This window comes from Colobus angolensis, unplaced genomic scaffold (genome assembly GCF_000951035.1).
Source record: "Colobus angolensis palliatus isolate OR3802 unplaced genomic scaffold, Cang.pa_1.0 Scaffold268, whole genome shotgun sequence".
NCBI lineage: Eukaryota > Metazoa > Chordata > Mammalia > Primates > Cercopithecidae > Colobus > Colobus angolensis.
Genome location: NW_012115910.1, coordinates 6,258,654 through 6,275,132, shown reverse-complemented (window position 1 = coordinate 6,275,132; position 16,479 = coordinate 6,258,654). Strand labels below are relative to the sequence as shown.

Here is a 16,479-nt window from a genome sequence, read left to right as displayed (position 1 = left end):
GCCAGTTTCTTATCAGGTGAATTTTTCCCATTTTGTGGGCTGTCTTTTCATACTTCAGATATTGCCCTTGAAGGCACAAACCTGTTTAATTTTGTTGATACTTAATTAATCTTTTTTTTTCTTTTATTGTTCGCGATTTTTGTGTCATATCCGAGGATTCATTGCCAAATCCAAGGTCATGAAGATTTACCCCCAGGTGTTTTTTCTAAATGTTTTATAGTTTTAGCATTTGCATTTAAGTCTTTGATTCATCTTTAGTAATATTTTTTGTATTAACTGTGTGTGAGGTAGGGTCCCAACTTCATTTATTTGCATGTGGTACTCACAATAGGATATACCTGTAGATCAGTAGAATAGATTTCAGAGTCCAGGAGTAAACCCTGGGCTTTATAGTCAACTGATTTTTGCAAGGGTGCTAAGAACATTTGATGTTGAAAAGATTATTCAGACATTTTGGTGTATGTGTTTGGCTGAGGAGTCAATGGGGTGAATAGGATTTTTGAATAGTCTTTTCAACAAGTGGTGCTGGGAGAACTAGACAGTCACATGTGAAAGAATCAAGTTGGGCCCCTACCTTTCACACAGTTAATACAAAAAAATTACTGAAAGTGAATGAATAACTTAAATGTAAATGCTAAAACTGTAAAACTCTTAGAAAAAACCATAGGGGTAAATCTTCATGACCTTGAAATTGTCAGTGGATTCTCAGATATGACACCAAAAACACAACAAACAACAAAAGACAAAAAGTAAATTAATTGCCATCAAAATAAAAAATGTTTATGTTTTAAATGACACTATCAAAAGTGTGAAAAGACAACAGAATGGGAAAAATTTACCTGATAAGAAATTGGTGTCCAGAAGAGAGATGGCTGTAGATATGTATTTCAACTCAATAATAAAAAGATAAATAAACCAATATTGAATGACCAAAGGCACTCAAATTCATCAAACAAGTACTTCTAGAACTATGAAAAGACTTAGACAGCCCCATAATAATATTGGGGGACTTGAACACCCCACTGACAGCATTAGACAGATAATTGAGGCAGAAAACGAACAAAGAAATTCTAGATTTAAGTTTGACACTTGAGAAATTGGACCTAATAAGCATCCACAGACTACTTTACCCATCAACCACAGAATGTACATCCTTCTCATCTGCTCATGGAACATACTCTAAAATCTACCACATGCTCAGCGATATAGCCAGTCTCAATAAGTTAAAAAAATTGAAATGTTGAACCACAGTGGAATATAAAAAATAAAAATCAGGCTGGGTGCAGTAGCTCACCCCTGTAATCCCAGCACTTTCAGAGGCCAAGGTGGGTGGATCTCTTGAGGCAAGGAATTTGAGACCAGCCTGGCGAACATGGTGAAACTCTGACTCTACTAAAAAAAAAAAAGAAAAAAAAATTAGTGTGGTGGCACACACCTATAATCCCAGCTACTTGGGAGGTTGAGGCAGGAGAATCGCCTTAACCCAGGATATAGAGATTGCAGTGAGCCAAGATTACACCACTGCACTACAGCCTGGGTGACAGAGTGAGTGAGACACTTCTCTTTCATAGATAGATAGATGACAGATAGATGTAAATAAAAGAAAAATCAATACCAAGATTTCTCAAAACCACTCAATTACATGGAAATTAAACAACTTGCTCCTGAATGACTTCTGGGTAAACAAAAAAATTAATGACTTTTGAATGATAAACAAACCTTGCATTTCTAGAATAAATCTCACTTGATCATGATGTCTAATTTTTTTCAATGTTATTGCATTTAATTTTCTAGTATTGTGTTGAGGATTTTTGTGTTCATATTCTTAAGAGATATTGGTCTGTAATGTTCCTTTCTTTTGAGATTGTGTGTGTGGGGTGTCTTTGGTTTTAGTATTGTGGTAATACTGGCCTCGAAGAATGAAGTGGAAAGTGTTCCTCCACTTCCATTTTTTAAACACATTTGTGAAAAATTGGTATTATTTCTTAAAACATTTGGTTTACCAGTGAAACCATCAAAGATGGCTTGTTTTTGCAAGGTCAGCAATAATGCTTTCTCTTTCATTTCTGATACTAGTAATTTGAATCATCTCTCTTGTTAAGAAAAAAAAGAGACCAAGAAAGGTCAATTATGCTAAATACTTGTTAAATTTGTTGATTTTTTCATAGTCATATTCCATATGGCATTCCAAACTTCCACAGTCAACTTTAGTTTCGGTTTTCTCTATTGTTTTTATATTCTTGATTTTATCAATATCCACTCTAACTTTATTATTTCCTGTCTTCTTGCTTTAGGTTTAGTTTGCTTTTCTTTTTCCAGTCTCCTAAGACATAGAGTTGAGTGTTATTTTGTAATTTTTCTTACATTTTAATGTAAGTATTATTACTATAAATGTTTCTCCAAGCACTGCTTTAGCTACATCTCATGAGTTTTGGAATGTTGTCCCTTCATTTCCATTCATCTCAAAGTATTTTATAAAGTAACTTGGGATTGCTTCTGCCTGGTTGTTTTACCCACACCCAGCTGGTAAGATTCACTGATTGCTGTATTGTTTTCAACAATATCATGGGCATAAATTGTTCTACATATAAATCTTGTCAAATTTAGGCTCTGTTAAAGGGCTCCTTCCTGAGACCAGTGTTTGAGATTTGTTTTAATCACAAATTTGCCACTGGGAGGGCTCCTTCCAGTGGTCTCCCTTGTTCTCTCTGGTAAATTAGACAGCCTATAGTTTAGCCTGTATCTCCAATGAATCTATCAATCTCCCAATTGCCTTTAACCACAGCTTCCAATTATTAAGAACACCCTTATGGTTGAACTTCTCCACATTTTGTTACAAAAAAAAAAAAAAAACACAAAAACAAACAAACAAAAAAACACCAAGAAAAACTAAACAACAGTAAAACAGTTCCTTCGGGGATAGATTAGCAGTTATCTGTTTATGGCTTGCTTCTTTAGAGGCAAGGAAACATACATGAGCCTCATCTTGAGCTAGAAATGGGAGCAATGTCATGTTTCTTTCTGAATGACGCTCCCACTTTAGGAGCTGAACACTCATTGGAGAGCGAGGACAGTGACTTCAGATTCTCTCAGCTTGCTTCTCCCATGGTGGAAACCCTACACCATGATATGAGGCAAGAACAAGGGGGACCCCAATATTCTCAGCAATGCTGTTCTTAAAGCCTCTGTCCAATGAGCCTCTGTCCAATGAGGTAGAGCTGGGTAAAAGAAGGGCACCATCACCTCATCTGTACTCACTGGCAACTTAACCTTATGAACATGTAGCTGGGGCCAGGATGAGAGGGGGAGACAGCTCACTCACGGAGAGCTAAGGTGGGAGGGAGCCCTGTGTTCTTGGATGCAGCAGCCTGGAGTGAAGTTTCCATTTCCCTGAGCTGGGAGATAGGAGAAGAGTAGATTTTGTTTTAAATGCCACAGACTATTACTGTTCTTACTCAGTTTTAGTAGACTTTCTTGAATAACTGTATTTTTTATCTTGCTGTATACAGAAAAGTACCATTTTGGAGACTTTATTACCTTTTAAAAAATAATTTTCAGCAGTCTTACTGGGAAATGAGTCTGCAGAACTCCTCATACTGTCCTGATGGAAGTCTTGGCTAAATTCTTTCAAAGACATCTATTTATGTCTGTTTCATGCCGGTATTGTACCTACACCTGAAGTGATTGTGCCTGTAAAATACGGAGTCTAGGTCTATCGTTTTTAGAGTTCAATTTTAACATCTATATTGACTTTTTACGACCCCTGCTTTCTTCTCATTATTGTAAACATTTACAGTATTAATTTTATTGTATACAGAGGCATATTTGAATAATTAAAGGGCAAGCACCAGCCTTTTGAGAAGACTTTATCAATCACTCCAGCACAATTGTTCACAAAGCAAGGAATCAACTGCCTCCCATATAGGCATCCCCCAACCATTGTGTGGAGAAACTGATCCCCGTTAGTACTTTCTTTGTTATAGCTCCTCTAGTTTGTACTTAGTGCTTGAAAGGATCCAGAGTAACATGGAAAAGATTCACAGTCTTCATTAGCTTTCATAACTCAGCTGTCACTTGGGTCTTTCCTGCCCATGGGAGATTTAGGAAAATGTGCCTGATTTCATGCCGGGGGGTCCAGGACCCTTGTCTCAAGGGTTCTATGAACTCCTGGTGAGTCAGAGGCCTGTGTGCCCTGCCCTGTCTTTGAACCTGTGCAGTCCTGCCTGGGCATGTGCTCCAGTGCCTGGGGAGCCAGCCACGTATCACCACCTCCCCCCAGCCATACACCCAAATGTATCAGTAATTCCATGAATTTAGTAACTTTCCAACATTTTTGAATGGTGGGCCTGAAGAGAGAAGTAACTGGGGATCCTTGGGCTGTCCATCCACCTGGCCCCTCCCTGCATCCTCAGCTGTTTCCCCTCTTGTGCCCCTGGCTGCCAGGGTGCTGTCCTTACCCAGGCATCCAGTTGGAAAGTCCCAGGCACATTTCAGCCCAGAGTATCTTACCCAGCACATGGCTTATCACAGCCTTTTCTTAACAATGGGAGAGAGGTTGCACCCTAAAGCAGTTATTCTCTGTTAAGGCAATTATGTATTTTTTTCTTATTATTACATTATTTATTTAAGAGCTATATTTCATGAGATCTGACTGGAGACCATACAGGTTATTTGCAAAGCCTTTGAAAATGAACTCAGAAGAAGTTTAATCCACTCTCCCAAGGGAACCATGTCCCCACAAAAACTTAAAACAGCAGCAAAACAGAATAGAGAGGGTTTGCTTGTGTGCCTGCAGCAGAGCACCCCCTCCCTTATGGAAACACTTACAAAGCTGCCATCTTTGCACAGGTGGTGGCTGAGTGGGCTCCCTGTTTAAATACTGGCATTTTCCTCCTCAGGTCTCACCCATGAAGTACTGCAGGCTTCTCTATGGGCAGCACTCATCAAGCCAGAAAGTAGCATGGCTTCTTCTATGGGGTGTTTTCTTTATTATGTTCATAAAGCAATAAACAAAAACAGAAAAACAAACAACAAAAAAAACCCCAAACAACAACAGCAACAACAACAACAAAAAAAAACAGAGAGAAAGAAAAGAAAATCAGGAAGAAAATGACTACTTTAGCTCTCTTGGCCTCTCAAGGTGACTGGTGTGAGAACAGCTTGGTGGCTGAGGACAGAAAATCACATACATAATTTATTTCAACAATAATGGAATTTTAGGCACTCCTCTACGCTCCAAGCAAAACTCGGCTGCTGCTACTCATAGTGGAAATCATGTGTAAGAATTTCAACTTCATGGATGATCATTTATTTCCCAATATTTTCTTTAAAAGTGTGGGGGAAAGGAAATGCTTCCTTGTCAAGTTTGAGGAATAGAGCAAACCACTCTTGCAATATTGTCAGCTGTAAATGGCATCTTTTGTTTTTCTAGACTCTAGAGTATTTCTGAAATGAAGGGAAATGTTCAGAGATCATTAAAAATGCAAGAGGCCACATAAGGGACTGAGTCATATAGCTGTCACCTCACCACCTTGGAAACAAAATGCTCTATCATGTTTGTTTAGTTCGTGACAATGATATAATGCTGGAGATGAGGCTATGTAATTTTTTTGTCCTGCTGACTTGGCTATTGTTCCTTACTTTAAAATGATCCCTTTTGATTACTCTAAAGAAGAAAGAAAAAAAAAATAGATATACATTTTGCTGTTCAGTTAAGGAAGAAATATTGTTTTCATTACACCAAAGCCTAACAAAGAATTTAATTCACTCATTACTCCATTAAATATGAACTGGGCATCTGCAGGGGTGTTAGAGTCAGTAGCAGAAAGGTTTATGTGTCCTGTGTTCTTGGAGCTCTACTGTAACAACTGATGGCATTGAATGTACCATACAACTGCATGTACGCAGAAAGGGCTTTCACAGCCAGAATAGGGCCTTGCACAAGTGAGCGCTGAATTAGTACTTAATGGATGGAGGAAAGGAGATCTGGTTGTGGGTAGCATGAAGGACACTCTTAGATGCATTAGTTACATCATGGAGAGCCTCGTGGAAAAGCTGAAGAGTTTGATATTGAGTCAGAGTCTTTCAGACATGACGTTAACATGGCCTCCAGAGTTCTGAAACAGTTCTGTTGGCCTTTCCTAGAGGTGACATTGACCCAACCACTTTAATCTGGATCTATGACTGGTGGAGTCATTTAAGAAAGTGACACGTCCAGCCACAGAGAGCAATGTTTATGGAGTGATGCGTATTAGCATGAATCAAGCTTCTTTTTTTATTGTGAAGCTGTGTCATCTCCCTATACTGTCTTTAAACTCAGAAGCATATTGAAGCTCTTTTCAAAGAGGGTTTCTTCTCCAAGAGGAATGTGGTTGTCAGCTGCCAAACACTGTTTTGTTGTTGTTGTTATTTGTCAAAGGCTCTCTTTATGTTAATACCTTGGGTCTATAATCCTCACAGCCATTCTGATTTGCATATGCAATGATTGAAAAATGATCCAAATCAAACTTAACTGAAGTTGAAATAATAAAGGTGCTTGCAATGAAGGGACATGGTTGTGAGGTAAGCCCCATGGTCTCAGCTCTGCCAGTAAGCTGAGTGGCAAAGAAAAAATCCCCTGATCTCTTTGGGTCTCAAATTTTTGCATTTTATAGAGAGGAACTGGTATCTGTTCTAGTCCGTGTACAGGTGTGATAAGAGTAAAATGAAATTATTGATGTGAAAGTATTAATATAAAGGATGTAAGAGCATTAACGATTAGATGAGATCCTGCTTCAGGCTGGAGTTTTGAGGTTAAGTGTTCAGCATTGGAACTGTAACTCCCTCCATTCCCTTGGAGTTGCATGACCAGAACAAGTTATGTAGCTTCTCTGAGATCCACCTCACTTCTGTAAATCAGAGGCAGAGATAGCAACATCAGTATTTTGTGGGGATTAACTGGGATAATGTGTTTGGTGCCTCGCTCACAGAGGATGCAGGACAGAGCTCATGTGCTCAGTCTTCTCTCTTGGTTTCCTTTTCTTTCCAGTGGGTAATCATGAGGACTGAGATTACGATGAGGAAGTTTCTATTAATAATACAGAGATGCCAGCTACACATTAAGTGCTCACATAAATGTTTGCATCCTGCTGTTTGCTCAGCCACTCTTCCTCAGTGCTACCCTCTCCTCCTCTCCTCATCCAAAGGCAACCTATTACAATTCAGTAGCTGAGGGCAGATCACTGGAATTTGGTACTTTGTTGAGGTACCAACCCATGAGGAGTGGGGTGTGGTGTGGTAAGGCAGGAAGATGAGAATTAGGGACCAATGGAGTCTGAGGCAGCGGGGGCCCCATATTCCACAGTCAGTGCCGTAACACTTGTGCTGGATGAGAGTTTAACGTGAGACCACAGGAGTCCTGGTCCCCCTCTGCTCTCTGCTTTCGCCCTGTGGTGGATTAGGGAGAAGTCGTCTTTAAAGGTATTTCTACTCAGATATGTGTAGGGAAGGGCACATGTATGGGGTTGTGGATGTGAGTGTGAATAGACCCCTCATGGGGCAGATGATGGAAATCAGTGGGCATATATCTATAAACACACAATACAAATATTACATGTTTCACGAATCCTGTTATTTTCTAAAGTCTAAGATTAGCTTCTATACCAAAAAGAATTTTATGCATTTAATTTTTAGAGGCAATGTGACAAAAAGTTCCTAAATAAATGATTTTTAAAATCAGAAACTGAAATACAGTTGTAGATTATGAGACATTAATATGTTCCTTTAATTCTCTTAGAAGCCATGTATATTTTTTCTTTCTAATGATAAAGTTACATGTGCTCATTATTTTAGAATTCAGAATAGTGTAAGGAAAAAAACCTAACAGTCATACGATTGTTTCTTGTCCAAATAACATTCCAGAATTTATTTCGCTCTGACTGTAAATATATGCAAACATATTTACATCATTAACGTAACACTGAGTCTATGATTTTCTATTTTGCACTTAATGTTATATAATAGCCATGTCTCTTCATTAAGTATTATTTGTAGAGATTTTTAATAGATGAGGCTGAAATCAATGTATTTGTTATAGATCATGAATTTTAATTTGGGGAGAAGGAGGTTTATAAGAGGAACCTTAAGCCCAGGAATGCAAAGCTTCATAGGCACTTGGTACGACTTGATAAGTGATTTTTCAGAAATGTCTCTGCAGGTGCATTGCCACCTCTTTTGTTCTGCTCTTGAAGTGTCTGACTTTCAAAACATGTGTGTGTATGTTTTTTCTTCCACTCATGTATTACTCCTGCTTCTGTTTTAGCATTAATTAATACATTACATTTAATGTCTGTGGTTCCAAAATGTTGTACCTCAAAAAATTGTAGAATGTTTCTTGTAAGCATCTCTACCTACAGATAATGCTATTTATTTATCTCTATTTAATCATCAATTATACAAATAATGTGGACATAATGTATTATCTAGAAATGTTAGATCAATGAGTGAACCTAGAAATAAATGACTCCTTGGCTATTTTGCAACCTTTCATTCTATGGAAGTATGTAAATCAAATAAATCCTTCAGGGAATTTTGATTATTGATATAACTGTGTATGTTATAGACAGAAATGAAAAAGTCCAGCTAATGTTAAGTATTTACATCATAATGAATTTAATAATCTTCAAAGAGTGTCTAAGTTGTTGAAGGTGCCATGCTTTTATATTTTTATGTTTAGAAGTCTTTTTAACTGTTAACTGTTTTAGAGAGATCCCGAGTAACCTATTTCAACCTATTTCATATCTATTTCAGTCATATTTTCTCTAGAGTGTTTCTATTTTGGGAGAATGGTGTAATTTACTTTTTGTTTAATTTTTGCGTAATTTTTCTTTTTGTGTAATTCATATTCTTCCCAGTAAAGTTGGAATTCTTTTAGTTCAAATGAAACTTTAATTTGAAAGAATTTTAATTATTAATAGGCATATGTGCTTATAGAGAATTTATTAGATAATTATTGGAATTTAGCATGAAATTTTCAAAATTCATTAACAAAATACACTCATAGGGCTGCAATTTCTACTAATGGTGAAAATGAATCCTAATATGCATAAGAACATACAGCCTTCTCTCTGCCACTGTCTCCTCATACAATTGTATTTTTATTTAGTGCTTCCTATTCATGTTTGAATTGTTTTATCTGCTTTTATCTAAGTTCTCTCTAAATAGTAGGCTTCTTCACTCCAAGAAGAACATTCTTCTGTTCTGGTCATATTCAGAATAGATCCTAAATTTCACTGCTTATTTATCTACTTATTTACACAGTGCCAGACATTGTTGCAAGTAATTTGCAAGAATTAATTCAGTCAGTCCTCTCACAACCTTCTTAGGCAGATACTATAATTAATGTGTTTGCTAGATGAGGCAACTGAGGTTAGAAAATTTACCAGACTTTCCAGGGTCACACCACTAGTATGTGGAGGAGCTGGACTCAACCTCAGTAGTGCAAACACTACATTTTGTCATGCCATCAGAATCATTAATAAACATGAGACCAGAAACACATCTCCGTGCAACACATCCCCTCTCCCCTGGAACACAACATCATGCCCACACAGAGCTGAGAGCTCTCCCAGGAGCATTTACAAAGCTCCAGTAACATGGTGCTTCACCTTGGGAAGCCCCTTCAACCACCTGGGCCTCAATCCCTTCTTTTCATGAAACGCTGACAAATGCACCCACTTTGGGGGATTTGGTGAAGACACAGTAGGTTGATTGTGTTATTCAGCAGCACAGCTTGTAACATACTGCTGAGAAGAGGGATGACCACAGAATATATTCCTCTTGTACCAACCCAATGTGTTGGCCTTTAACAATTCTGAGAGATAGCCAAATAGAAATGTTAGAGAGGTGTCTGTATGCTTTTATGTATATTTTATCAGTGTCCTCACCAACCTCTCAGCCATGTGAAGATTAGAAACCATCAACTCGAATGATGGGAGGCTACTGTGGCCATGCACAGACCTCATGGGGAAGTGACATCTGACAGCCTGAAATTAAGGCAGGAGGACAGGAAAACAGAACCCCAGGGCAAAGAGCTCCATTGGTGCTCACAAGGGTGATCTATGTCACTGACACAAGGTCACATTGTCTTGGGTCCCCTGTCTTAAACAGACAGACTTGAAAAATAATTTGACCATAAATCTATTAGGGATCAGCCTCATTTAGGGAAAATTTACTTAAGTGTAACACGTTTTTCCCCAGCAATGCTTTGTAAATGAGATGAGTACGATTACTAAGACTGGGCATGCCATTTGTTCATTCTTCATTCATTAAACTAATATTTACCAGTGCTAGGTACTAGGTACTTATACTGTGCTTGGTACTTAGAAAAGATGCTTCAGTGAACAAAATGGGCAGAGATTTTAGTCATCAGAGTATATTCATGTATTTGTCTTTTATTGAACAGATTTTTATTGGGATGCTATGACGTGCCCAATACCACATGAGATAAGGGAGTAGAACAATTCATATAGTTTTTGGAGAACCCCTACATTACTGGAGATTGCTATTTGACGTTACCTTAGGGTATGAGTATGAACTCATGTCTTGTTGATGGGACACCAGTGAAACTACTGTCTATAACTCTACAGTGTGAGGAACAGAGCCCCTTAGGCAGGAGATTTCCTTTGCAGTCATAGGGCCTGTCCACCTAGGCTGGGTTGAAGTATAATTGCAGTAACGTTTTTATGTAACAAACAAACAAGTGCCTGGTAATTACATATGCAATCCCTTTCATCTTTTCTCTGCCAAATTTTAATCAATACAGACCTTGAAGCAATAAGGCCAACAATCATGCTTCCCAGGGCCAGTTTCCAGCCCAGCTTCCCTCTTCCACTAACTCAGGACTTTGCTTTCACCATTTACATTTTCCCCTTCCCTCTTTTATTGACTGGGTGTTGATTCTGGGACTTGCTGATAATTTTTTTAAGGTAAATCAGTGTCTGTCAATATAAATGAAAAACAATTAACTGTGTAATTGACTTAACTATTAATTTCTGTGTCTTATATTGAGAATCCAAACTCCCAACAATTTGGAGTAGTTACTTCCTTTTTCTGCCTCTGTGTGAAAATGGACTTAGAATTTACTCTTCTTAGGTCAATATGATAATAATCTTGTTTTTATTTTATTTAACTCTCAGGTTTGGTGATGGTTATACAGTCAAAGTTTGGCTCTATAAGGAAGCAAATCAACATTGCACTGTTTCTGATCACTTGAAGCTTTATTTTCCAGGAATTCAGTTCAAGGTAGTGCTAATATCCTGTATTATTTCTTTGTTTTTCAGCTAAAAAAGCTAATAAATGTACCTGTCTTTTTCTGTTTTTATTCTATGCTATTATAAGATACTACTTGTTACCTTAGTCACATTGCAAAGTATAGACCCTGCCTCCCTACCAAAAATAGCATGGATAGCTGATATTGCTTGACCACTCTGAAGAGTAACAAGCCTGCTTAATTGCTTGCTGGATCGGCCAGAGCAGCCTGTGATTACATATCACGCCTCTTATCTGTGGGCATAAGTCCACTGCATAGCTCATCTTGTTCAGCATAGAAGATTGCAAAAGCTAATCTCTTCCATATATTTGCTGTAGGGTTTATAGGCTTGATGGTTTCAGCATTGCTTCACAGAAAGAGCCCTGTGCTTGAGATCACAATCCTCTACGAACTTGCTATCATCAAGTATGGTCACTGAACCAGCAGCATCTTCATTACCTGGGACCTGTTAGACATGCAGAATCACAGGCCCCAACCTATTGAATGGGAATCTGCATTTTTAACAAGGTGACCCAGCGATTCCTATGAACACGAAAGTTTGAGAAGCACTGTCTAAAAATCTCTTGGATAACTGCGAGATGCTGGTTTATTATAACTTCTAGCACGTTGTAGTCCATAAAGTAGTTACGTTCTATTTATTTCAACAACTGTCATTTAGTGAAATCCTACCATGGAAGAAGCATGCTGTGTGAGACTGTCATTCATGCTCAATTATGACTCTGAGCTACCCTATAAAACAGATATAATTATCTCCATTGGCATACAGGAAGACAAAGATCAGAGGTTTAAATGTCTTCCCAAGAGTTGCTCAGCTAATGATGAGAACAGTGAGAGACAAGCCCAAGTCCCAGTGTAAAACTCAGGGCTCCTCCATCCATCTCTCTTAGGCCATGTTAAATTACTACATTTCAAATATCTTTGGGCATCTTATGATTCCTTAAACAGGGCTTCTCCATGCTGTTGCAAGGTTGGGGCACATCAGGGGGCAGAACAGCAGTGCCACTCAGTTGAATGTCATTTGTCAAATATACCCTATGAAAAATTGTCATCAATAGGCATTCATTGGAGACTCACAAAATTATTTGTGTAGGTTGAGAAAACATAACTGAATTTATTTGCCAATTAAATGTAGTATGATCAATTTTGTTTAATAATGCTAATTATATGATACTTTTTTTTTTTTTTTTGCTTTTAGGGACAGCACCTGAATTTGTTAGAATATCATGTGCCAAAAAGATGGGGATGCCTAGCTGACTTGTTCAAAGTTATAGAAAACAATAAAATCTTCTTGAATATTAAGCATTATACCATTAACCAAACCACTTTGGAGCAGGTATTGTATCTTGAATGATTCAGGAGGTTGCATTTTGGTCTGTTCATCAGACCTAATCTAGCCAATTTTAAAATTAATCAGATTGCTTCAATTCACCACTTTATTCATTTCATCTTTTTAAATTTTATAAAATTAGGATAAGGATGGTGTCAGAAAGTTTGTTTATTGTATACCCTTCCACTTAAGATAGACATTCAGTAGAGTTTCAGTTTGTTCATGATTATGCTGGGCATTCAACTAATTAAATCATGTCACGTTAACCTTCCTTTCTCCATCTTACTCACCCCCACAAGACTTGTCAGGGCGGCTCCACTGTAGTCGAATGATAGCTAACTTCTGGGGAAACAAAAAGCATTTCGTTTACTAAGAGTACCAGAAATATACTGTACTGTATATTTGTATATAAATATACAAATATTTATGTAATGTATATAAAAATACATCACAACATCTTTCTAAAACCAGGCTTACAGTATTGAGAACGTCTAGGTGATTTATTATTATAATTATCTAGAAATATGAACGTTCTTAGAGCTGTGTCCTCAATGGATTTACATATTTATGTGATTTGGGATGGAGTGGTATGAATTAATGATCTGTGGTTTTTAGGACAAGTTGGCCAGTGTTCTGAGATAATGTCTCCTTTCTAGTAAGTGAGACCAAAAGGTTATATTATAAGTAAACAACATTTTTATGTTTTTTTTCAGATATTTGTTAATTTTGCTTCTGAGCAGCAACAAACTCTACAATCTACTCTTGATCCATCCACTGACAGTCACCACACACATCACTTGCCCGTCTGATCACTAAAGGAGTTTCTGTAAGGAATAAAGCCTTGTCTTTCATTACAATTAACAGTCAAGGATAAAACAAGCACGCGCACAACCAAGGAGCTGGGGCACACTCTCCAGGCAGTCAAATTATATTCTCTTGTTCATTTTCTATTTTGAATCTCCTTGTTAGTTAATAACCACCAAATGGAAAGGTTGTTCTTTCTGCAGACTTTTGGGGCGCTCCTCCAAGATATTTGTTCTTTTTACCATGCCAGATGGACACCAGCTTCTTTGTGACAAAGGCATGAATGATTTGACAGTGTCCAAACTGAGACATTCTGGAGCTGGAAAGGCTGTCACAGATTGTCCACTCTAAACATGTCACTTTTCTGTTAAGAAAACTGAGCCCCCCTACATGTTTTTAATGATTTTAATGTAAGCTTTTACTAATACTGATGACATTATATGGTATGATATGAAAGAATCACCAATTTTTTACATATAAAAGTTGTCTTTTTAAAAAAATAGGATTTGAAAAGCTCTTTTAGTATACACTTTAGCATAATTAATTAAATTGAACTGGTTACTCTGTATCAATTACAGCAGTTCTACCAGAATCTCCCAGGTTATAATTTATGACGGTAGATAAACAAAATGTAGATGCATTTTCTTTTTCTTAATTTGGATGAATAACTACTGGTTTCTGTTACTCTAAGTCAGTGTTTTTCAAAGCGTAGTGGTCCCCATATTAGCTGCATTGCCATCTTCTGGGAGCTTGCAAGAAATGTACATTAAAGTCTTGGAATCAACCCAAATGTCCATCTGTGACAGACTGGATTAAGAAAATGTGGCACATATACACCATGGAATATTATGCAGCCATATAAAAGGATGAGTTTGTGTCCTTTGTAGGGACATGGATGCAGCTGGAAACCATCATTCTTAGCAAACTATCACAAGAACAGAAAACCAAACACTGCATGTTCTCACTCATAGGTGGGAACTGAACAATGACATCACTTGGACTCGGGAAGGGGAACATCACACATCAGGGCCTATCATGGCGGGGGAGGGGGGAGGGATTGCATTGGGAGTTATACCTGATATAAATGACGAATTGATGGGTGCTGACGAGTTGATGGGTGCAGCACACCAACATGGCACAAGTATACATATGTAACAAACCTGCACATTATGCACATGTACCCTAGAACTTAAAGTATAATAAAAAAAAAAAAAGAAATGTACATTATCAGGATCCACTCCAGACCTAGTGAATTTCAAATTCTGAGACTTAAACAAGCACATTCCAGTTTAAGAACCAATGATTTAAGGGAATGTCTCGTTACCTCCTCGTTATACAAGCAAAATCAGCATAGTATGTTTTTTTTTTCTTTTTCTTTTTTTTGAGATGGAGTCTCGCTGTCTCTCCCAGGCTGGAGTGCAGTGGCGCGATCTCAGCTCACTGCAAGCTCCGCCTCCCGGGTTCACACCATTCTCCTGCCTCAGCCTCCCCTGCAGCGGCGACTACAGGCGCACGTCGCCATGCCCGGCTAATTTTTTGTATTTTTAGTAGAGACGGGGTTTCACCATATTAGCCAGGATGGTCTCCATCTCCTGACCTTGTGATCCACCCGCCTCCACCTCCCAAAGTGTTGGAATTACAGGCGTGAGCCACCGCACCTGGCCATAGTTTATTTTAAAATATATTTTTAAAAGCTTTGTAAAAATTATGTCATTCTCAGAACTGTTGTCTTCAAAGCATTGTCAGATAGAGAGTGCTCAGATATGGCTCTTAAAGGGTATATACGTCTGATATTTTTCATCCTATAGTTAGTAAAATGCATAAATTCAATCCACTACTGAAATAGTTTCCAGTCAGACATTTCTGAGTTCAGACATTTCTCAACATTCTTTTAACAACATTTTTCTGAATCCTCAATAGAAAATCACATTAACCTTATTTTAAAATTTGGCCTTTTTCAACACTAACATTGAGTACCAGCAGCTTGTGATCAAAGGCATATACCTCCTTATGAGATTTCGTTACTAAAGCAAGATTTCATTAAATCTCTATTTCCTAAATATCATTCTATATAAGAGATATTTTTTAAATGGTAAGGATTAAAACAATCACAGATAGCTTTATTGTGAGCAATTTTGATTCTCCTGTACACATGAATTACATTTCCTTAAATAAATTACAGTTTATGGCCGTATGATTTATTCTCTAATTCTAACATAGTCTAGTTGTCAAAAGAAATATGTAATCTTTTTATGACTGTTGAATCAATAAATACCAATTTGTGAAACATGAACTTGTTTAAACTGCAGTGAATAAATGAAATGTGCTTTAATGTAACCCGATTTTTGGAATGTAATTGTGCTTTTGCCAATAGATTTTCTTGTATCTTTATTTGTGTCTTTAGGGATCCGATTTAATTTAGGTAAGCAGGAAATGAAACTACTCCAAATCTTTTAAAGTTTGAAAGGTTAAAATTTAATTGAGTTTTGCTCTGCTATATTCTGCTCCTAGGGGTTCTTTCCTGGTTTTTGAACTGCTGTATTCTTGAAGTTTATGCTTCAAGGTATGCCTTTGAACAATAAACAGAAAGAAAGAGGAACCCAACATGCTAAAACACCACATCCCAGAAGACTGGATACAAAAGGTCAAATCTTATGTTAATGTTGAAAATGTCATTGCATTTATAAGTCATGCAGGTATTTTATGCCTTTGGAGTTAAACATTTGTCTTAAGACCTTTGGGCTTAAGGTCACACAACTGAGACTTTTAAACAGACTACCTGCTTTTGAAATCATTCTGAGTAGAGTACTTTATGAAACAGAAATAACAGTGATTATCTCAGTTCTAGTAATCTAGCATTTACTATATAGATTATCTTTACTCAGATATTTAAACAGTTGATGTATTAAAGCTTTCATGCAAAATCAAGATAGTAAAGAGCAAATATAAAGTGTATTTTTAGCATAGTAAAGACTAGGTGGCTTAAGGTCATGGGTAGTTTTGTTTAATAAGCATTGAATTGAAAAATAGCTCAACATGA

At 37.4% G+C, this 16,479-nt stretch overlaps 1 protein-coding gene across 1 annotated transcript in view; it reads left to right on the top strand.

Annotated features, from left to right (window-relative positions):
* ABCA13 (ATP-binding cassette, sub-family A (ABC1), member 13) overlaps window positions 1-13,834 on the top strand; it is a 502,078-nt gene extending 488,244 nt beyond the window's left edge. Inside the window, exons 60-62 of the mRNA XM_011947569.1 lie at window positions 11,175-11,280; window positions 12,504-12,641; window positions 13,349-13,834. Coding sequence (XP_011802959.1) covers window positions 11,175-11,280; window positions 12,504-12,641; window positions 13,349-13,444 — 340 coding nt within the window. The 3' untranslated portion in view covers window positions 13,445-13,834. The remainder of the gene's footprint in view (window positions 1-11,174; window positions 11,281-12,503; window positions 12,642-13,348) is intronic.
* The last annotated feature ends 2,645 nt before the right edge of the window (window positions 13,835-16,479 follow it).